Raw genomic sequence first — 23,919 nt, forward strand, 5'->3', positions numbered from 1 at the left:
CTCCTTTATTTCTTCAAATTCTAATCTTATTATTCTATATCCTCACTAACACAATAAAGCCAGTTACATATGTAATTTTGTGACGTTGTTATTGATATTCATTGTCATTTTAAATCACATTAAATGCGTGATTAAAATTAACAACAGGTATCAATTTACTCTCACTGTAGCCCTTTTACATACGTGATTTCCCAATAAGAGTTTACATGAACTAGTAAAGCTAGCTACCAGTTAAGTTGGCCTACCATGTCAAGTCTTGACGTTCGTTCTACAGCCTCGTGATATTGGTAAACCTAACATGACGTTGCGGTCTCAAGTTTGACAAGCATTAACTTCGACCAATTGAAAACAGAGCTTTTTTCTGCTCAACCAATAGGGGTATCGGGATTTTCTACAGAGGCGGCCATTCTGAGAAACAGTGCGTATCGGGTTAGGTTGTTAGAAAGTTAATGGCTGGGGGAAAGAGATCCTCCTCAACCCTCGCTTCGGGAGAGTTTCTGGATTCCCTGAAGTAAAATCACGCAAATATCCTAAAAAAAGGGCCTGGACGGACGTTTAAGTCAACAACTAGCTCGTGAACACACGTATCGTGAACATAAGTATGCAGGATGCAGTAGCCGGGACGGCAATGCTGACGGACGGCTTCGAGGACGAGATTGACTCGGTGACTCCTCGCTCCCCAGTGGCAGGGATGGGGGTAGGAGCGACATCAGGAGGAGTCGGACTAGGGGGCATTGGAATTGGTGTAGGTGGAAAGAAAGTACGTTTGTACGGCGAACCAGGTGGGCCTGCAGCAGAAAGACTGGATTTCAAACTAGCGGCTGCGGCCGTCCTCTCCTCGGGTCCAGGATCCGGCAGCGACGAAGACGAGGTTTCAGAGGTAGCTACGCTAGGCTAAGCTAGTAAGCTAAGCTAACCAGAGAGCTAGGCAACATTCCTCTCTTAGCGCGAGCTGGCGGCTAGCTAGCCAATTAGCTCGCAGTTGGCAACCACCCCCTCCCAGGCCGCTGAAATTACGTAAAATAAGCCTGCACTTTAATCGAACAACACCTCTTGCCAGTTCAGATGCTTATGGGGTGTCTTATGTCGATAATGTTTGGTGAGACACGAGCAGTTGTTCACGCTGAGCAGCTGAAATGTTTTATTTATGCAGCGCAGGCTGTGACCACGGCCTAGCTCGGGTGGAAGAGACGACGGCCTCGTTCGGTGCCGTCTCGCAACACCCATCACAAGTTTGCAGCTCTTCCAACAGCTTTCCAGCCACAGCAAATGGAAGATGCCCGTGAACCCAGGGACGCACACGGCCAGCTAACTATCTGCCATGTCGTAGTTGTGGTGCAATTACGTCACTTTTCCAAATCATGTAAATTAACGTTAACTTCGATCGTCCCTCCGCTAACTTTTCGATACGTATAGATTATGCTTTTCCTCGCAGAACTCCTCGACTTTTAGACAGTCGGTGTTGACAAATAAACCATTTTTCCCCCCACCCTTCACCTTTTTTCGGCCAGACAACCAACCAGTAACTGTGTTAACTTGATTTGCGTTGTCACAATTGAGAGCAGCTAGAGTTAATGTTGAGAGGTGTCCAACTTTCCATGTGCTAGCAGTCACACACGGGGACAGGTGTGATGGCATCTACTCCTCAGCTTAACATACTTTAGACACGTTTTCTATTAGCTCAGATGGATACATAAACTATACAAAATATTTGTCGCTACAGCACTAATTTCAAAGTCACCTAAACGTCACCTTCTTAGATGACAAGAATGTGACACAACCTGCCATTGAGGAATTTTCACAAAATAATCCAAAGGTTACTATGTCATAACCCAACCATTTTCTACTGCCTAATTAATATTGTCTAATGTGAGCTGTCATTATTAAGATATTCAGACTTCTCAGCCATGATATTGTCGTGTAATCGAGTTTACCATGTCATATGACTGCAGCAGACACAGGAATCGCGACCGATCAGACTGCTAGAAAGCAAATATGTGATTTGCACAAACGTATCAAAGGTCTCAGATTAATGACATTTTAATTCTAACGTAATATTCAATGTCCTCTAAAAGAGGATGCTGTATTTACGGTCAAACACTGTAATCAAGGAGCTGAGCAATGCACATTACCTGTTGAGCTGTCTCTATTATACTTAACTAATATCTGACCATAGTGGCATCCGTCTGAAACATACTACAGCCATGACATTAAGAATGTCAGCTGATACCAATGTCAATATAGCATGACCATTTTTGTCTGAGCATCAGCTGTGTAGTAGCCGAAGGAGAAAATATCAAGTTTGACAATTGCATCTTGCGCAGTGTAATTGAATCAGATTGCAAATGTGTCCTCCGTGTCATGTTTCTTAGCTCACCCAGCCTACTATATAAGCCTGAAAGGGAGCATTTGTTGTGGTGTTTTACTCCAGAGGAGAACTCGCTGCTCTGGGCAGTAGCTAAAATCTGAGCCCCAGGATTAAGCAGATGCCATTCTAGGCCTTTCCAGCTCTCTGGATACCAACACTCTGGGAACTGTAGTTCATTAATAGGGAAGACTGATGTCCATTGTTGATTATAAAGGCCCTAGTAGAACTACATCCCCCATGGGTTGTTTTGTTCTGCGTTCCGATCGTATAGCTGAATTCCTCCAAATTGCTGAATGCTGACTCTCTCCCAACATTTACTCTATGGGCCAGGCCCTGCATGCCGGCTGCAGCTTATGGATGGACATGGACAGGGATTGTCAGTTTTAGTCAAAGGTTGTTTGGCAAACTGTTATTTATTCAAAATCTTAATTGTTTAAAATTCTTACCCTCTGGGTAGGCTGAATTAGTTGTAATGTCTGTCAAATTTGTCATTCCCAGCATACCAGGTCTCCAAGACATAACATGACGTTACACTTAGGAAAAACCAGTCATCGGTACACTGTAAATAGGGGGTCAGTATACCCAGGTGCCAATAGGATGTTCCTTTTAGATGAAAACCAAAATACTTTTCCCGTAACAACAAAGTTTTATCTTTTAAGGAGAGATCTGAAGTGTTTTTTTATTATTATTATTATTATTATTATTATTATTATTAAAAGCTCTAATCTGTAGTTTTAAGTTGGCCTCTCTGTACAGTCTACTTTCTTTCTTATATTGGCTGTTTTTTTTTTTATTGCTTATGTTTATGGACATACTTTGATGTATTCCACCTGTGTACCTGAATATGTCATGAGTAATTTACACTACTACCTGTGGTGCAACTAAGAAGTTACTAAAGTTCCACCTCTAAAATTTGAAACAATTGGTTAAATATTTATAAGTCAGCTTTAACTTTTTTTGGTGTTTGTTTACATTAATAATTTTTAGGTAATGTTATATTTTTAGAACATTACTCAATTTTGAATTGTCATCAGATGAAAAGCATGTAATCATTTATTTTCATCTGTAAACTACCGTACAGTAACCTATATGAGTAAAGCTGTAATTTATATGGTAAACAATATGAATGGCCATTAATTGACACTGCAGCTACACTTTAGAAGTAAATAAAACATTGTTGATTTAGTAAAGTTTGTTTTCTTATATTGACTCACTTGGGGTTTTGGGAGTAAAATAAAATGTCTAATACATGATAGCCAACATGGCCAAAGCTCAGGTATGAGACTGTGGTGCTGTACTTGGGCAGCTGACTCTCAGCTGAATCTCACCATGTGTGCAGGGGTTTTAATTCCTGGCCATAGCACTTCCTGTGCTTTGACTCTCTTACACCCTGTGCTCCTTTTTGCTTTCCCTCCTGGTGAAAGAAACCGTAAATAAACAAACGCAACATGCCACTTCTGTACAGAATAATGGAAATAAGTGATGTATTAAGCAATATAATACATGTTGCACTGTTTCCGCACGTATTCACGAGTTATTCTATATCACAAATACTGTTCAAGGTCTCGACTTTATATAAATTCCAGTTGTTGATCAGAAATGAACATGAAAACCGCTGACAAACAGCTAATGATTGTTCTTTTACCCTCCCCTCTATACCTCTTCTAGGTGGAGTCATTCATTTTGGACCAGGAGGACCTGGATAACCCCATCATGAAAACAGCGTCAGAGTTGCTTTTGTCCAGCGCCACAGATGGAGTAGATTTGAGGACTGTTGATCCAGAAACACAGGCTCGACTTGAAGCTCTGCTGGAAGCTGCAGGTATGACTGCTTCGTCTTAACTTAATTCAGCTTAACTTGTCACGTTTTTTATTTTTATTTTTTATTTTAAGCTGACCAGTATCTCATTGGCCACACCTATTTTGTCTCCAATCTGTCTTGATTTGTGCTTTAACTACATACACTAACTTTACATAAGTAAAACCACACCTTTCTGCCTCTGTCGTTTCTCCCACTATCCCTTTTAAATCCCAACAATAGTTGAGGTCTTAGTTTGTAGAAGGCCTAAGGCTGAAATGGCAATAAAGAGAACCCGCCGGTTCGGCGAGTGTCAAATCAGCACATAGTTTGAAAGTGATTTGGGTAAACTAGTTTGATTAGAACTTGTAATCTAGGTGTAAGAAGGTTTTTGTAGATTAATCCATTAGGGCTGGGTGTCCTGGCCTCGTTTAGGCTTATGAACATTACCGGGCAGATTAACGCTGCAACACGCTTGAGCCTCCACACAGCATGTAGAGAGTCTGTGTTGAACGGCTAATGGCTAATCTCATACTACTCCCCTTTCTCCTTGACTATTCAGAACAGAAAAGTTGACAATTTACGTTAATCTGTTTGCTTAAGATTGGTTACAGCTTGCATAATAATGATGATGATAATAATACCATGTTTTCTTATATTGATTTGTGAGGTCTCCTATAGTATTAGCAGAGAGAGAGAGAGAGAGAGAGAGGAGTGTCCATATGTAGCGGTTGTGGCAGGAAGATTAAGACAGCCTCTCTTCATTCCCTGTATGAACAAAGTAGCCAAATACCAAGCCTGTCAAGACCATCGCCAGGGAAGATGCCAAGCATCTGGTGATGCTTATGGGTTGTAGACTTCAGGCAATTGTTTATTGCAAAAGATTTGCAACCAACTATGAATGTCTTTTGTTTGAGGTTATTTTAATTTTCTCAAAACATTTTAGACCCCTTTTAAATTAGGGTACTGTTTATGAAAAGGGCAACAATATCCATGTTGTTAATCTGATGTGGATGTAAACACCTTCAATTTAAAGATGAATTATGGCACTTGACCTTCCATAGCTGTTGTGTCATTGTTTCTCTTCCAGGCCATTGTGCTGGATTACAAAGCCAAAATAACAAAACATTTTGACACAGTCCTGCTGCTGGTTGCTGAATTTGACCATTTTGTTCTTTTGGGGACCGAAAAGAGGCTGTATTTTTCTCATTGGCTTTTCTAGTTTTAATCTCTAACAAGTGTAGGCTACATGTGCACTGTGCAGCTGTAATATGTAGGTAGGTGTAGGTCAAAAACCGTAAGGATCAGACGTGGGGCCCTATTTTGCACCCTTCGCAGCGCAAAGCCCGACGCAAGTGTCTTTTCTAGTTTAAGAGCGACGCAGTTGTCAATTTCCCGTCCAGCGTCCACGTCGTTTAAATAGCAAATGCACCTGCGCCCATCTTTGTGCCCATGGGCGTGCTGGTCTTACAGGGAGGTGTGTTCAGGTGAATTGTTGGCGTATTGCTATCTTGAGGTAACCTGTTCTAAAGTCAATAGCATTTCATTGGTATTTTAACAGCGAATTAGTAAAATGCGCCTAGGCTCGTGTACAGCGCGTGCACACTATGCTTGTTACGCGCACGCACGCACACACACACACACACACACACACACACACACACACACACACACACACACACGCAAGCACAGCAGCACACAAACATGCGCCAAGGTACAAACGCGCCTGGCTTTTAAAAGGGAGTGGGAGATGACACTGATTGGTTTATTGCATGTTACGCCCAAAACACACCTATGAATTAATGAAGAGACTAAGTACACCCGGCGCACAGACCCTTTTTTCTGCCGTCAAACTAGCAAAAGTGGATTTGGATGCCATGCGCTTCACGCTAGGGCTTTGACTCCGAACTTCGTTATTCGAATATCATTCGAATATTTAAAAAAAAATTATGATATTTGAACGAATATTAGGCAGCCCTTAATATTCGAACCTGTTATAGGCATTATTTTTTGTAATGTGTTTGCTTGTAAATGTTTTCAATTCAGATTCCGAGGCTTTTTCGTGCATTCTAAATTTGTAACTAAACGTTGTGGCGACGCACGTCTCTCGGCCGTGGCTTGGTAGCGTTGCATTCCCCCCTAATTCTCAAAGGAGGCTGGCCAGCTCAGCGGCGTCTTTCTCCCTGCCTACCTACACCGGCCCCCGCACCCTGTCCTTTCTCCCCTTTCTACCTGCCTGCTACAGTGCTACTGCACATGAGGAGAGAACACAGAGGGGAGGGCGGGGCTGCTCCTCAGTCACAGAACAGAAGAGAGGGTAGACTATTTTGGGGCCCACAGGAGAGAAATACCTTCCGTGATCGCTGGACAATAAAGTCGCTGTCTTTTCTACAGAAAGTCGCCAGATTTGTCGCCGCCACACACACGCCGACTCGACGCACACACCAGCACACAAGTATTAACATCAGACCACTTATGTAGGCTACGGTGAAAGCTCCGAACTTCCTGTCCAAAGTATAGTGTTTGTGTTAAATCCAGGGTCTGACTTGTAATAAAAAAATAAATAAAAAAACGTAAATTTGATATCAGTATAGGTCTTACTGAAGGCATTTAATGGTCAAAATATTATTAATAAATATTTGAATATATTCTAATATTAATAAACAAACGAACTTCGAATATGATTTTTGGGCAAATGTCAAAGCCCTACTTCACGCCGTGCCCTTAGATCGTTAAAATGGGGCCCTTGGTGTCAGAAGGTATTAAAGGGCTCGGGTGATCTGGTTAAAAACCTTGATAATGAAAACTAATTATTTGAATAAGGCCATTTAAAATGTATTTTATTTGGTTAGGGTTAGTTTTGTTTTTCAAGCCTGTTGTAAGTGTTGTAAAGTAACTATTCATGCCCAGCAGACCTAACTACAACAAGTGCAAGATTTAAGACAAGTCATCATTATTAATGAAAGCTATTGATGCCGCCTACCATACTTGGGCTAATATCTTCTATTCTCTTGTCAATAAAGCTGTAATGTGATGAAAATGGACAAAACAATCATTGAAGATTGTAGACGCCTTCCTCATAGCATAATTGTCTATTACATGAACTTTATTGGGTATATCTCTACAATTTGTTGCAATTCAATAGAACATATCTGCCAGATATTTTACCTTTGCAAAGTTTATAATGTACAGTTTTTGAAGTGTTAACGCGATGAAAAGATTCTTTTAGAGGTCTGCATTGCTCGTATTTTTGTAACTTTTGTGACAATGCAGTGGGCATGTTGCTTTCTGCAGCAGTTGACCAGGTGTGCATGGGTGTGAAAATGGACTTTCCCCCGCAGGTTCTTGGTAATAATCAGTCCTGCTTCTGTCATAGTTTGTGCTCCCTGCTGAACTCCATTTTCCTCTCTATTGCCAGCGATGATAGGCTGTGTGTTTTCGGAAAAGAGATGAGAAAAGTGTGACATAAATCAGCATAGAGTTCTGAACAACAGCCAGAGCAGTTATACACCGATTGACCGCTCAATGCCTTTACTTGTAACTCCCTAACATGCACACCCAGCATGATGACCAAATTTTTGCCCTTAAGATATCTTATACATGTACATTGAAATGTACCAGGTTGAGTTTGTGAACACTTGTGGTGCTTTTAGAGCAATGTTGTGATGTACATGTCCATAAATTGTTGGCATTTAGTGCTCTAACAGTGCATGGACGAGGACGCACGTACACGCTGAGCATGGGGGAGACGTGATACACATTTCTGCTAACTGCAGAAAGCGACAGTTGTTGCTTGTGCCCCAAAAAATAACCATGTGCCTGTAAAAGAAGACTGTTTGTCATCTTTAATGATACACAAAATACATTATAAATACTACTTATAATAATACTTTATTTTTTCCCATTCAAGAATGAAAACATTAAGAAATACATTATACATGTTTATAAGGCCTTAAGGGTACAGACTATGCACTTTGGGGAGTATCATTGAATGTAATGTTATTCCACAGGGTACTTTTAAAGCTGAAGCCCAACCCTTACATATATACCCTTACATACATGTTTGGGGAGCCTTTGTTGCTCTATGTTTGGAAATAAAATCATGTGGGCAGGCTATCATGATTAAGTCAGTTGTAGATTACAATGTCAGCCTAAAATGATAATAAGATTTAAATTGTGCCCTTTGTCACATCTTGGCAGTCACAACTTGCTCGTCTGTCAAACCATAATTTTGCACACTAATCAAACTTAGATGAGGGAGGTGCATGGTACACATTTAAAATTAAATAACATTAGCTAGTAAGTAAGAAACATTAAGCAAATTCATACATGGGATTTTGAGATGCGAGAGATGGCTAGCTTGACTAGCTTGACTAGCTTGTCTTTACTCGGTCAGCTCCTGTGCTTCTCTGGTGGTCCAGAGCTAAATAATTTTTTTTGTCAGACACTGTACGTTTCTTGGTGATGTGTAGCCTAATGCATCAACTCTGTATGCTACAACATTTAAAGATAAACCACTATGACGACAAACAATCTAATAGAAATAACACACGTTCAGAAAAACTACTTAATCAATACTACTTAAAACAAAATTTGCACTATACATCATGAAGGGACATTATTTCAATGTAAATATCAAGTTTATTTCTTAAGATAATTTATTATGAAAAAAACCAAATGAATGAAATCAATCATTCCTCATCAGTCAGACGGGCCTCTCCGTATAATGATAGGGCAAACACTGGTTGGCTACAAATGCATTAAGCAGCGTTTTTAAAATGGCAATTTCAGGGGAAAGAAAAGGCAGTAAAACAAAGTGAAATATAATAAAAATGAACAAATGATAACCCAAAGAATAAAAGTAAGGTAAACTCAACCCTGATCTTTTATTATATTTAACCAAACTGGTTCAATGGCGGTCCAAGACCTAGTTAATACATTAGTGTAAACTTTATAGAACAACAATAAAGCAGACCTAAAGTGCAAAACAATCAAACACACAAAGGTAGGAGGTTCAGTGCAGTTATGGTCCAGTAATAAATGGCCCCAAAACCTAATTTAATGAAGGCAAGTGGACAACAAAATAGTAAATCAACTGCAGAGAGAAAATGAGTTCTCATGCTGATAAATGCACTTTGCATACAACCCTGGCCTGCATTTTAAAGATCTGTGGCTCTGAACTGTAGAGCCCAAAGGTGTAGCTGAAAAGCGTGGCCAATGCATTATCTGTCTGTTAATATTCATCAGTTGACCAGTTTATTTCTGCTGTTAAGAAGTAAAGAGGCATTTCTGGTCTTTCACAAGGGGTTGTGTTTTCTTCACTGTCAACAAGAGGTAAACCAAGCGTTCAGACTAATTCCTGAACACACATTTTACATCAGTGTTAAAAGTAACTCTACTGACTATAATAAACACCAGAAACTGCAGTAACTCATTAGCTCACGAGCACTACCATTACTACATCTTACCCAGAATGCAACAAGTTCTCCCTGCCACCACAAGAAGCCTACATTTGACCCCCTCCCCTTTTTTTTTTTTTTTTTCTTCCTTAAGTAAGTTATTTGTATGGGAAAGGACACTATCTAAGTCAGGGACCGCCCCAGTGAGGGTTTCCTTGATGTTGGAAGCTTTTAGGTAAATGTATTGGAAAGCTTTATGTCCGACAAAATAAGCTTGGTATTGGGGAAATCCTAACCCAATTCACAGATGTGAATTACTTTTGAATTATTGTGGGGTTTCATTTGCAGTTTTCATTTTGCTCATTTGTCAGAAAGGTCATGGATTGGACTGGATGCAAAGTGGTGTTTCTACATACAAAACGCAACAAATTCCCTCATTTGACCTCTGATTTCGGTGCAGCAAATTCAATGTTTCCTTTACATCTTTCTGGATATTAACCTGAATATCAAACCTGTTTATTCATCAGCTGTCAAGTCAATGTGACCCATATGACAAAACTACCGCCTTAATCTGTGAATTGTGCTACAATTTGCATGTAAATGTCTTGGTGCTGCCAGATTAGTGTAAATGCCTGTTATATGCTCTTAACAAGCATTTGGTATATACACCTCCCCTATTTTTATTTTTATTTTTTATTTTTAGCCCAACTAGATAGAAGATCATGTTGTCTATGTAAACATGACAGAGTTTTTGGGAGAGCAGTGCAGGAGCAAGTGCTTATGGGTAAACACTGTACAGTCCTGGATTTGGACTTGATTCCTTTGCGGTGTTTCCTCTAGAATTGTTTTCGGCGGGGTAGGGGGGGGGGGTGAATTGGACGTCAGTGTACGGGCTTATCTGCTAATGTTAGCTGGGGACCGTTACCTTGAAACCATCCAGCAAATAGACGGTACCGTAGGGTGATTTAACGTCACTGCGGCGCTCATTTTACACACACAGTTTAACAACAAAACTAAACGCTGAGTGAAAATAACTAGCTACGTTTTTCATGTTGGTTTTGAGCGGTATGCACCCCCACTAACCTGGAAAACAGTTTTAAAACCGTAACGTTAATACAGCGTGTCGGAGGAATACAGCGTTCTCCTGCAACGGGAGTCGGAGGCAGAGGGACTGTAACAGCAACATTACCTAAGATTAGCTTCTTGTCTCATCTGGGGTCTGATAAACAGTAAATTGGGCTGGTATGTTGTTAAGAATAACCAAAAAATACAAGTCATGTGTATTTCCGCCTAGTGAGCCATTTGCTACGTCAGAAAGTTAGTTTATAGATTGACGAACTGATTCATTCATGTCAAAATAACAGGTGACGGCGGCTTTTGCTCAAATATTCAATGAGGTTTAAAGGTGACCTGCTTGCATTTTTGTGTTTGCTGTTCTCAAACAAACGTTTGCTGAGCTTTTAATTAGCATCTTGGATGAAAATGTTTCTTCAGATTGCATAGTGTGTTGGTGGTACAGTGGATGGAGGCTGCTCAGTGGCTAGCCAGTATCTTGTTACAGTTGAAACACAGCAAAAATATCTGCTTGTACTTCCAAGTCAGTCTTGACCTAAAGTGAGAGCTCAGTGTCTATTTTGCTCATTTAAGGAGTTCATTCTAAATGGGTGACAGTTATTTTTGTTGAGAGTGATTCACAGCCATATAAGCGCATATATATTTTTTTTATTTTTTTAGAAATGTACAAACAGGCCTTCCAAAAGATTGTTAGGAAACCCTCGCCCTCAATTTTTCTTTGTTTTCATCCGAGGTATTTGCAGTGTGTAAAACCCCTGATGTATGCTCAGTCTGTTTTGGTTCAGTGAACTACTTGTGTTTTCCGAGATAAACATGATACAGTAAAACATTAATGATCAACTTCCTTGACCTCTTGGTTCCCTCTGCCTTTGGGACTATTGCGAAATCCTTGTCTGAGAGCCGTGCTAAGTTTAGCTTGAGTCGCAGGCCTGGTGGTGGAAACACAGGAGGACAGAAGTACTGGAGCTCACGTCTGCATGGCTAGTGGGTGGGTTTAGGCGGAGGCCGAAAACGTTCAAAGCCAACACTTTTTTTCTTCTTCTTGATTCCTTTTTTTACACACATGCCTTAAAACCATACGCTGTCACACACAAACACTGGACTGGTTTCATTACTTAGGGAATGGTCCTTGTTCTGTCTTCTGAAAAAGATCTTTCAATGTAGGCCATTAGCAAAAGCTGTTTCTTTTTTTGTTTTTTTTTCCTCCTGCTTGCTCTTACCTTTTGTTCCCCTCTTTTGGCTTTTCTTCTCTTTCATGACAAACGTGCATACACAAACACATTTTTCTCTCATATGGCATTTTGTTTTTCTCCCAGCTGTTTTTCTCTCTTGACCACTGTCTCCACTTTCTGTTTTCTCCCACATTCACTGCCTCTTACCCATCTATAATTCACACAGATGAGACGTTTTTCTCTTCAGCCATTAACCGCCTGAACCTATATCTACTAGCCTATAGGACAAACGTCACCTCCCTCCCTATATTCATTCAAATTCTGGTCACAGATATGTTCTTACCTGGACATTCCCATAGTAACCCAGCAGATATTGTTTTGTACCTTCTCATTTGACCCAGGCGACATTATAGTAGAGTTAAGAATCATAGATGGTGTATTGAAAGTAGTGAAAAGATATTAAGCCATATTAACAAATGCTTGTGTGTGTTTTCTGTGTGTGATTTTCTTTTGTTTCTTTTTTTTTTCTTTTTTCCCTCTTTGTGTATGCTGCTACTAACCCTGGATTGGATTGGCTGGACTGGACTTGCTTCTTCATCTGGTCTGGTGTGGTTGTGCTCCCCTGTGGTTTGCCTTGCCCTATGCACCTCTGCCCTTTTGGTGTTCGGCAGGCATAGGTAAACTTTCCACTGCCGATGGTAAAGCTTTTGCAGACCCCGAGGTGCTACGGCGACTGACGTCATCTGTGAGTTGTGCCCTGGACGAAGCCGCAGCAGCCCTGACCCGCATGAGAGCTGAAAACACACTCAACGCCGGCCAAGCTGACAAGTATGTATCTCGCCCATACTGACACTGACATATGTTTGTCCTCTACACAGTTTCATCTAGTAATGAATTATTAAATCCTAGTATAGTCGTTCTCTTTTCTGTCAAATCAGTACAGTGTGTATGCATGTCTGGGTGTCTTGGCTCCTTGGAAGTGTTTGCGTAAATGTGAGGCGTATGTGTGTTCACCTGTCACAGTGGCAGTAATTGTAGCAGTCTGGTTATTTTCAGCCGTAGTTTAGCAGAGGCGTGCTCAGACGGGGATGTCAACGCTGTGCGCAAATTGCTCGACGAGGGACGGAGCGTCAACGAACACACAGAGGAAGGGGAGAGCCTTCTGTGCCTCGCGTGCTCAGCTGGCTACTATGAACTAGCACAGGTATGTGAAAGCGAGGTTGCAGTGGGAAGTGATGTAGCATAACTTTGATTTACAGTCTGTAGTGCTTGTACACTGTTTCTTAATATCATTTAATCTTTCATCCTTAGGTGTTGTTGGCCATGCATGCCAATGTGGAGGACCGGGGCATCAAGGGGGACATAACGCCCCTTATGGCTGCTGCCAGTGGAGGTTATGTCGACATCGTCAAACTGCTTCTGGTCCACGGGGCAGATGTTAACGCACAATCGTCCACAGGTAAAACCCCCTCTTCGTTGCTCTACAATTGGGATTATTTTCTTTTACACTCTGTGTTTTACGCTCATTTACATTCATTTCTCCGCTGTTTTCCAGGCAACACAGCTCTGACGTACGCATGTGCCGGTGGCTTTGTGGATGTGGTGAAGGTGCTGCTAAAAGAGGGTGCTAATATTGAGGACCACAACGAGAACGGACACACACCTCTAATGGAGGCGGCCAGTGCTGGCCATGTAGAAGTGGCCAGGGTACTCTTGGAATATGGCGCCGGCATCAACACTCACTCCAATGAGTTCAAGGAGAGTGCTCTCACACTTGCCTGCTACAAAGGTCAGAACTCAAATATAGTGTGTGTCCTGTTGATTACCTCATTTAGGTTTCTTTTCATTAACATGCTGTTTATTCATACTTAGTGATAGAGGGTTTAGAAAATGGGTTTTTTGTTTGTCTCCTGCAGGTCACTTAGACATGGTGCGTTTTCTGTTGGAGGCCGGAGCAGACCAGGAACATAAAACGGATGAGATGCACACGGCACTGATGGAAGCGTGCATGGTGAGCATCTGACCCAAACCATTACCTAAATATTTTCTTCTCGGTTATTTCACACTGCCTCTTGTTTTATATTTGCTTGCATTTTGTTTCAAACAAGTATTGAATTCATTTTTAGTAAAAATTAAGTTTGTTTAATATTTTCGACTCAGTTTAAGTTCAAATGTAATCTCCAACAACATCAAAATTGTCACATTTGTAAAGTCCCAGTGTGTATCTCTAGACTACCTTTTGTATCCCTGTTAAATTGCAGATCCAACGTTAAAACCAGTTTAAAATAATAATGAGCGAATGAATTGTCTAAACTGATAGCGCAGCAAAATTAGCACATCAACAGCTGCAAGCCTTCAGCGTCCACACTCGGAAGCTCTTTAACAGAGCTCTTGGCAAAGTACACAGTCATGTACTTGTGCACCTAAGTGGGGAAAAAAAAAAAAAACTTGACTTGTTTTAGTAAATTTGGAAAGCGCAAGTGTGATTACCTATGTCCCATAATCATGATTTAAACCTTCTTACCCAGTGCTAGTTTAGAGTTTGATGGTGTTTTTCATGTTTCCTAGTCTACAGACTGTTTTTAAAAATTAAAATAAATAGAACATATGATGATGGGGAAAATAGTGAGATAATATTCATCATATTTTCTGTATTCTTTAATGCACATTTATGATTACACTCTTGTGAATGTAACAATACCGTAAGGAAAAAGTATGGAAACAAAATATTGAGTCATCAGGAATTGTTTTGTATCGAAAACCTCATTTTTAAAAGTGAATTGTGGAGAGTGGTAGAGGTTCTTGGAGTCATGCATAGTGACTATACATTAGCTTAATTATACAGTGATCCCATATATTTATTCAGGTGCTTATCTCTACATTCTCTGTGTGTCTCGCTGTCCCAGGACGGCCATGTGGAGGTGGCACGGCTGCTGTTGGACAGCGGTGCGCAGGTCAACATGCCAGCCGATTCCTTTGAGTCGCCCCTCACTCTTGCAGCCTGTGGAGGCCACGTGGAGCTGGCAGCCTTGCTCATCGAGAGAGGAGCCAATTTGGAGGAGGTGTGTAAAGAGAGAGATTGGGGAAGACCATAAAATACAGGAGTAGGGGTGGATATCCAGAACCTATACTAAACTGGGACCGGTTCCGGACTGGTCAAAACCAAAGTATCGATAAGCTCCTGGACAAACGATACCGCTATTGTTTTTTATCTAACGCTGCTGGGCGCCCTCTAGGTCTGAGCATCTTGGAATAATTTTACAACTAAAATATGTTGGACTACACAACAAGTAGCTAACTCCTTGTGAAGAATTACTCGGCGCATATGTGTGTATAAAGTAAGCCAGTGATCAGTAAGCAGAGAGTGTGTTTCTGATGGGGAGTATGGAGCGGTTGGCTGTGTATGTAGCAATTTTTGATTCCACACATACTGCAGCAGAGATTTTTCTGTGGTGAATAGCCTTCAACTTTTGGGAAACATTGTGCTGAATACCTTACCAACTATAGTCTTAGAATATTGATAGGAATAAGAGTTTAGATAAGAACTAGTTTCTGAAATGCAAATTTAAGTTATCGACATTTAATTGACATTTATGAAACCAACACGAAAATGCAAGATAGAGCAAGTAAGAAAACTTAAAAAATTATTTGGTCATATTTCATTGCGGTTATTTAAATCCTAATAAAGAAATGAACGCACTCATATGGCAGTGAGGTAACGGACTTGAACACAAGATGCCAGGCTAAATTACACTGCTTTAGGTTTTTGGGGATCTCTCCTCCTCACCACACATTTTATGTAAAGATGTTGACTACAGTGGGTGTGTGTGATGTTCCATCCTCAGTGAGAGTACACGGACACAAAAGAAAAGCCGACACACAGAGTAATCTTGCAGTGAGTCATACCTCTTCCCCAATATTTTCTCATCTGAGCTCGCTTCGGTTTGTGTCCAGGTTAATGATGAAGGCTACACACCTCTGATGGAGGCGGCTAGAGAAGGCCACGAGGAGATGGTAGCACTGCTGCTGGCTCAAGGTGTGTGTGTGTGTGTGTGTGTGTGTGTGTGTGTGTGTGTGTGTGTGTGTGTGTGTGTGTGTGTGTGGTGGTGGGGGGGGGGTGTGTTTGTGTGTGTGTGTGTGTGTGTGTTGGTCTTTTGATTTATTAAAGAAAGCATGCATTTATTGCATTTTATGAAAACAAATTGGTTACCAATCACTAACTGTTGTTGTTCTGTTGTCCAGGTGCTAACATCAATGCCCAGACAGAGGAGACACAGGAGACAGCTTTGACTCTAGCATGCTGCGGAGGCTTCTTGGAAGTGGCCGACTTCCTTATCAAGGCGGGCGCCGACATTGAGTTGGGCTGCTCCACACCTCTAATGGAGGCTGCACAGGAAGGCCATCTGGAGTTGGTGAAATACCTACTGGCTGCAGGTGAGCTAGAGGAAAGGAGGCATGGAGCTCTTTAGGAGAACAAAGAGATAAGCTTAGCTGCAATATAAAAATATCTTAGTTATACTGCTGTTCTTACAATCCTAATCTCTTGGTTTTGTCATTCAGGAGCAAACGTTCATGCCACCACGGCAACGGGCGACACAGCATTGACATACGCGTGTGAGAACGGACACACTGATGTGGCGGATGTGCTGCTGCAGGCTGGAGCCAACTTGGTACGCCATAACCTTAAATCTTTGTCACTTATGATTGGCCCTTTGCTATTAGATAACACCAGAAACCAGAACAGATGCATAATAAAGTCTGAGTCTTTTGTTCGCATATGTTAATTGTTCCAATTGAACACAGTCTACCTAGTAGAGCTACAACAGTAGCTGATTTTTTTTTTTTTTGATGAGTCACATTTTTCTTGATAAATAAGACTCATAACTCTGTTGTTTAACTTCTGGGCTAAACATTCACAAACACATCGTCATCTTTGTCTTCCAGGAACATGAGTCTGAAGGTGGGCGGACACCCTTGATGAAAGCAGCAAGGGCGGGACATCTCTGTACAGTGCAGTTCCTTATCAGCAAAGGTGTGTAATTGAACAGCTGTTCAGAGAAACAAGTTAAATGTCCTTTTATTTATTTGTCTTTGCCTAAATCCACTAAAAAGCTATTTGAGTCAATTGATTAAAAAGTCAAGGATCATTATAATTAAGTGATGAGATCAAAAGCTTGAATATGTATTTGAAAGGTTTTATTGATTGCAATTAAACTGAAAGATGCATCATCCTGGATGGATTTACACTTATAGGCTGATCAATGTGGAAGTGCTAAAGACATTTAAAAGGTTTTGTCTTCAATTTATATGCAGTGTTGTCACTAAGTGCTAAGACACCAGTAATATATTTAGATTACTAATTTTTCACAGTACTTGTATTGGTGAATTGATGAGCCTACAAACATGTTATGTAGTCTCACCCATCCTAATGCAGGAATACTTGTTTGTGTATAGGATGTATCCCTAATTCATATGGGTTAGAGGCTGAGGGAGATTGCTTTTGTGAATGTAATAATTAGACCCGTATCTCGCACACAGTGACTTACTGTGGTTACCCTTCTTCTTCTCTTGTCCAGGTGCTAATGTGAACAGAGCTACTGCCAATAATGACCACACAGTGGTGTCTCTGGCCTGTGCTGGAGGACATCTGGCTGTAGTGGAGCTGCTGCTGGCACATGGGGCAGATCCTACACACAGACTCAAAGTAATGCTCACTCTGGATATAGATTAGACCAGTAAGAATATTTATGTGTCCACATGTGTTTAATAACAACGCATCATTGAAACCATGCATGTCTTCTCTTTTGTAGGATGGTTCAACCATGTTGATAGAAGCTGCTAAGGGTGGCCACACCAATGTGGTGTCCTACCTGTTGGACTACCCCAACAACATCCTGTCTGTCCCAGCACCTGACCTCTCTCAGCTCACTCCCCCCTCGCAAGATACCTCTCAGGTAAATACAGCAATAAATCACAATTTGTATTAATGTTCTTCTGGGGAATAGATCTTTTGGTATAGATCTTTTTTTTCTTTATTTTTTCTTTTAGTAAAAGGCAAGTCTAATAGTTGTTTTTGATTGCTTAATACTAACTTGCCCTCTGCCGTAACAGGTTCCTCGTGTCCCATTCCAAGCTCTCGCGATGGTAGTGCCCCCTCAGGAGCCCGACAGAGCCCCATCAAACATCGCCACACCCCCACCCGTCTCCAGCAAAGGTAATCCGTGCAACAAGTCCTGTCACCCAGTGCGCGTAGTCACGAAGTGGAGTTGCAGACTTTACTCAGCCATTTAGCTGTAAGATCCCCAGTTTTGAGGCATTTTATTGTTAACCCATCCTAATTCCCAACTTCTTGGATCTCTTCCGTTCAAATCCAGGCGTGTCCAAACAGAGACAAGCAGCCCTTCAGCCCGGTGTCCCCAGCTCAGTTGGCCGGGGGCCTGAAGCAGAGCCTCTGCCGCCCTTCCACTTGTGCCAGCCTCTAGAGTGCATTGTGGAAGAGACGGAGGGAAAGCTGAACGAGCTGGGCCAGAGAATCAGCGCCATTGAGAAGGCCCAGCTTCAGTCGCTAGAGCTCATTCAGGGGGAGCCGCTCACCAAAGACAAGATTGAGGAGCTGAAGAAGAGCAGAGAGGAGCAGGTATAAGCCATCATCCATTTAAGATGTGATCCCATTTTGAATCTTGTTTTTTTTTTTTTTTTTCAGAAAGTTTAAGATGGATGTTGTCTTACATCAAATTCACACTTAAAATATTATGTTGCATGCATAGCACCGTATCAGAAGTTAGTCAAACACGGATGTGGCTGTTCCCCACTTAGGTGCAGAAGAAGAAGAAAATCTTAAAGGAGCTGCAGAAGGTTGAGCGCCAGCTGCAGCTGAAAACACAGCAACAGTTCACCAAAGAGTACATGGAGGCGAAGGGGTTAAAGGAGGAGCAGGAGGCTGGACAGAGCCAGGGCCCAGGCCCGGGGCCGGGAAGTACGACGTCTGCTCCAGGGCCACTTCCCACCGCAACAGGTGCCCAGCTACACACCGGCTCTGATACAGATGAAGAGGCCAACAAAGATGGGGAGCAAGAGGAGCAGCCAGGAGACGAAGGGGATGAGGTGAAACTCAGAAATTTAGTTTTTTTTTTTTTTTGTGTGTCCTTAGGATGTTAGTTCGGACTCGTTTTTAATACTGTTTATTGACCCTAGGGTCTTAAGGTGTTTTCTCTACTTTTTCAGGAAGAAGAGGAGGACGACGACGACGAAGACGACGATGACGACGATGGCTCTGAGGAAGAGGCAGACGGAGAAGAGGATGATTACCCCAAGCTTCCTCAGGTGGGCACAATCCTGAGGAATGGGCCACAGCCGCCACAGCAGCCTCCTCTACCCCCCTCGCCACAGGCCCAGCCCCAGCCTCCTCCACCGCCTCTTCAGACTGCCTTCGTCCCTATACAACCCCTGCCGGACTACAACCCTGCAGACTACCCGGGAAGCACCAGCCCAGAGCTACAGAGGGTACTTGTGGGGCAGCAGATGCTGGGCCAGCAGCAGCAGGGTCAACAGTTGGCTGGGTTAGGCCCAGGTATGATACCTCAGCAGGCCCCAGATGGGCTCATGGTCGCTACACCTGCACAGACGCTCACGGACACGCTGGATGACATCATGGCCGGTGAGTGCATTTGATTTGGGATTCTTGTTGATTCTCATTGGAAGTGAGTGTCTACTAATCCCTAATCTGTTGGTCCCTTTAACTTTTTTTCTTTTCCTCTTTTGCAGCTGTGAGCAGCCGTGTGCCCATGCTGAACACTACAACCTCACCCACACCCCTGTCCCAGCCACCCACACAGATGCCTGCAAACATCGCCTCGCCCCCTTCGGTCTTGCCCCTTTACCCCTCTGTTGACATTGATGCACATGTAAGACTCAAGGCCAATTTTAACATGACAGATTTTCAAATTGACAATTGAAGTGAGTACACTTTTGCAGAAAGTCCTCTACCCTGTTAAGAGATGTTGTTTCCCCCACAGACGGAGAGTAACCATGACACCGCTCTGACGCTGGCGTGTGCAGGAGGACATGAAGAGCTTGTGTCGGTCCTCATTGCGCGGGGAGCCAACATTGAGCACCGGGACAAAAAAGGTAAAAAATGTGATGGTATTATGTACTATAGGGAGGTGTGAATTTGATTTTAATTCATAACAGCTGATTCATATATTAAGTAACCCAAACCCCCTGATATTCCCCCTGTTTTCTGCAGGTTTTACTCCTCTGATCCTGGCTGCCACTGCTGGCCATGTAGGAGTGGTGGAAGTGCTCCTGGACAAAGGGGGTGACATTGAGGCTCAGTCAGAGAGAACCAAAGACACGCCCCTTTCCCTGGCCTGCTCTGGGGGACGCCAGGAGGTAAACGTCTTTTCAGTTTACCTTACAATAGTGACATTTCTGTTCAGTCGTTTCCTGGCTTTAAAGGTGCAATATGTAATAATGACAGCTAGTGTTTAAAATAGTTACTGCAGTACAAATTTAAAATACTGGAGAGAGTCGTCTCGCCCGACGCCTCCTCCCCAGACTCCAAGTTCATGTTAGTTGCCAGACCGGAGCATCCAACAATGTTGCTAGACGCTTGTCTCACATAGCCAGACATTACTCCACAGCACAGCCGAGTAGCTAATGTTAGATGCTGGCTATATTGACATATTGTCATAAAAGCCCGTGGTCACGCGGAGCTCTGTACCCAACTGACAGACAACCCCCCTGTTCAGGAGGAAATGAGCCAACTCTGCGACCTTTTGGGCTCTAAGCTGTCGCCATCTTTAAAATGCATCTCTGATATGTATCCGGGGTTGGTTACGTCTCTGGTCACGCAACTGTGAAAAACATTTTTTTTTTTTTTTTAGGTGGGGTAGAATCTATCTCCGTTGATCCTGTTTTTTTTGTTTGTTTGCTGCTTTCATGGCTGTACTAACATTACAGCTGTAGCGCGCTGGGTTTACATTTTAACAGGTATATCTGGCAACCTGGGCTGGCTGTCAAACTGGACAGTTGATAACAACACACAGGCCAAAGCACAAACAGAAATTCCATCATGGAGCGGAAATTTCAAAAGGAGAAAATACTGGCATTAGCATTGTTGTCAGAAAAGATAGTATTTCAACTTAGCATGTTTCCTTAATATCTGATGACGCATTGGGGTTATTTTTGTATTTATTACAGTAAATGTATTACATATTGGACCTTTTACTATGCAACTGTCATTTATTCTGGTCAGGTGGTTGAGTTGCTGCTGCTTCGGGGAGCTAATAAGGAACACCGCAATGTTTCCGACTACACGCCTCTTAGCCTGGCTGCTTCTGGGGGTTATGTCAACATCATCAAGATACTCCTCAATGCTGGAGCTGAGATAAACTCCAGGTGAGTAAAGAACTTTGGCCCCTTGGTATGAGTGAAACATTAGGTTCAGTATCAGGATACAATCCTTCTCCTTGATCTGAATGGGACAACATTGTTTTAGTTCCTGAAAGTGAATAAGGTTGCACTTTGCTATTGAAGTGCCAAACAAATACAGCATCTCTGTAAAATGTGCCTTTTGGGATTTAGCCGCACCCAAAAGTAATAGCATAGTGATTAACTCTGTTATAAATATGGAGTGAGGAAAGAGTAAGGCTGTAACTTGAAAACCAAGTCTTTATAGCAGCTGCTACTTTGTTAAATGCTGCTTTGCAAAAAGTAAAAATGCATGTAAAGTTAAATTGCAATAAAACAATAATGTTTACTGAAACCAAGACAAATATTAGGTGATCCATGTTATGCTTCTCAGAGCACATTAAACAGCTAAATGTTTTTTATTTTGTTTTTTTCTGTGTATTTTTCTAAACATTTGATTTATTTACACTCTCACCAGGACTGGCAGTAAGCTGGGAATCTCTCCTCTGATGCTGGCAGCCATGAATGGTCATGTACCGGCAGTGAAGCTGTTGCTAGATATGGGCTCGGACATCAACGCGCAGATTGAGACCAACAGAAACACAGCTCTGACTCTAGCCTGCTTCCAGGGGCGGGCTGAGGTCGTCAGTCTGCTGCTAGATCGCAAGGCCAACGTAGAGCATCGTGCTAAGGTGAGATTCCCAGTTTCCAGACATAATGAATACATTTGTCAATATTGCGGGCCCACACTGGCGAGCCCACGATGCAGCTGGCCATCATGCTAAGTAACTTCTCACGTCATGCAGACTGGTCTTACTCCTCTGATGGAGGCAGCCTCAGGAGGTTACGCAGAGGTGGGCCGAGTGCTTCTGGACAAAGGCGCCGATGTCAACGCTCCCCCTGTTCCCTCATCCCGAGACACTGCCCTCACCATTGCTGCTGACAAGGGCCACTACAAGTTTTGTGAGCTGCTTATCAACAGGTAAGTGCTTTTGGGTGTTTTCTGTACAGAACCGTATTCTAGTTTTTATTATGATGTAATCCTCAGTCGCTCCTGTTGTTGAGTGATTTAGCTGCTTAGGCTGGGCAATAGGTCAGAATTTTCCTGCCGGTGAGTAGTTTGATGCGTGTGTAGGGCATTGTGCTGGCACAGGCTGTCTGTGAACAAAGCCCCATATTGCTGGTTTCAATGCAACTACAGATGGTGTTTTTTCACATCATGTTTTACATTTTGAATGCTGGTGAGGCATAAATTTAAAGGCACACTTACTTTGGTTATTTAAATCCGGCATCGCCCATAGATTCATCCATGTACATGTCTTATCTCCCTGCCCTTTTAGCTGCAATGCCTTTATGTGACTCCTTAAGGCAACACGTCTTCCTGTCTTTGCAGGGGTGCTCATATCGATGTACGAAACAAGAAAGGGAACACTCCTCTCTGGCTAGCGGCAAATGGCGGTCATTTTGACGTGGTCCAGCTCTTAGTTCATGCCAGTGCTGATGTGGATGCAGCCGATAACCGCAAGATTACCCCACTCATGGCTGCATTTCGCAAGGTGCAGAGTTTTCCAAAACCCTGAATTTTAGTGTGTCACGCTACACTTCAGCAAACCTCTGGTTACTAACCATTTTACTTAACATTTCAGGGTCATGTGAAGGTGGTGCAGTATCTTGTGAAAGAGGTCAACCAATTCCCGTCAGACATTGAGTGCATGAGATATATCGCCACCATCGCTGACAAGGTAGGTTGGTTTTCTTTAAGTCATAAGTCTGCCTCATCTATTGGAATTGGCAGAGCTATAACTCCAGCTGCTGGTTTCCCTTTGTTGCAGGAGCTGTTGAAGAAGTGCCACCAGTGCATGGAGACCATTGTCAAAGCCAAAGACCAGCAAGCAGCCGAGGCCAACAAGAATGCTAGCATTCTCCTTAAGGAGCTAGACTTGGAGAAGGTAATGTCTGACCCCACGGCTGTGCTTTGGGAGGTTAACGCATTCTAAATACATACAGTGGATGTGGACAAACATCGTTTTTATACAACTGTGTTGTGTGCGACAGTCCCGAGAGGAGAGCAAGAAGCAGGCCCTGGCTGCAAAACGTGAGAAACGTAAGGAGAAACGCAAGAAGAAGAAGGAGGAGCAGAAGAGAAAGCAAGAGGAAGAGGAGGGGCAGAAAACCAAGGATGACTTCTCTGAGATGCTGGAGCAGAAGGAGGACTCAGCTGACGGTAACCTTTTTATGACTTTTGCTATACATTTAGAGACTGCATAATTGTTTTTGAGTTTTATTTTATATACTTAGTAATTAAGTGGCTGGTAAATGTTCCTGTTTGAATTTTACCCATTCCCCCTCCCCCCCTTTAGAAGAAGAGGTTCCTATTGATCCTCCGAGTGCAACCACCACCACCACCATTGGTATATCTGCCACCTCCACCACTTTCACTACAGCTTTTGGTAAGAAGCGAGCGGGTGTGGCCACTACCCCAAGCACCAATCGCAAGAACAAAAAGAACAAGACCAAGGACTCGCCCAATGAACCCATCATATTACAGGATCCGCAGGTGAGCACTACTGCTTTTTGTCAATGGTATTGTTTGTCTTTGCTGATTCATAATGTGCTTCGTAGATTTTATTTTCAAGATTAAATGTCTCTCAATCTATGCAAAAAAACACAATACGATGACGTCTGTGTACGTGTCTT

At 42.5% G+C, this 23,919-nt stretch overlaps 1 protein-coding gene across 1 annotated transcript in view; it reads left to right on the top strand.

Annotated features, from left to right (window-relative positions):
- The first annotated feature begins 416 nt into the window (after positions 1 to 416).
- The window catches only part of ankhd1 (ankyrin repeat and KH domain containing 1), a 29,292-nt gene continuing 5,789 nt past the window's right edge, over positions 417 to 23,919 (top strand). The window contains 29 exon segments of the mRNA XM_039812805.1: positions 417 to 880; positions 4,037 to 4,190; positions 12,483 to 12,639; positions 12,868 to 13,015; positions 13,123 to 13,270; positions 13,367 to 13,600; positions 13,728 to 13,822; positions 14,718 to 14,873; positions 15,766 to 15,847; positions 16,054 to 16,245; positions 16,372 to 16,481; positions 16,756 to 16,843; positions 17,388 to 17,515; positions 17,622 to 17,765; positions 17,923 to 18,025; positions 18,186 to 18,448; positions 18,628 to 18,915; positions 19,036 to 19,468; positions 19,576 to 19,715; positions 19,827 to 19,938; positions 20,057 to 20,202; positions 21,068 to 21,210; positions 21,701 to 21,914; positions 22,029 to 22,204; positions 22,616 to 22,778; positions 22,869 to 22,964; positions 23,055 to 23,171; positions 23,278 to 23,446; positions 23,583 to 23,779. Coding sequence (XP_039668739.1) covers positions 602 to 880; positions 4,037 to 4,190; positions 12,483 to 12,639; positions 12,868 to 13,015; positions 13,123 to 13,270; positions 13,367 to 13,600; positions 13,728 to 13,822; positions 14,718 to 14,873; positions 15,766 to 15,847; positions 16,054 to 16,245; positions 16,372 to 16,481; positions 16,756 to 16,843; positions 17,388 to 17,515; positions 17,622 to 17,765; positions 17,923 to 18,025; positions 18,186 to 18,448; positions 18,628 to 18,915; positions 19,036 to 19,468; positions 19,576 to 19,715; positions 19,827 to 19,938; positions 20,057 to 20,202; positions 21,068 to 21,210; positions 21,701 to 21,914; positions 22,029 to 22,204; positions 22,616 to 22,778; positions 22,869 to 22,964; positions 23,055 to 23,171; positions 23,278 to 23,446; positions 23,583 to 23,779 — 4,875 coding nt within the window. The 5' untranslated portion in view covers positions 417 to 601.

The sequence above is a fragment of the Perca fluviatilis genome, chromosome 10 (genome assembly GCF_010015445.1).
Source record: "Perca fluviatilis chromosome 10, GENO_Pfluv_1.0, whole genome shotgun sequence".
Taxonomy (NCBI): domain Eukaryota; kingdom Metazoa; phylum Chordata; class Actinopteri; order Perciformes; family Percidae; genus Perca; species Perca fluviatilis.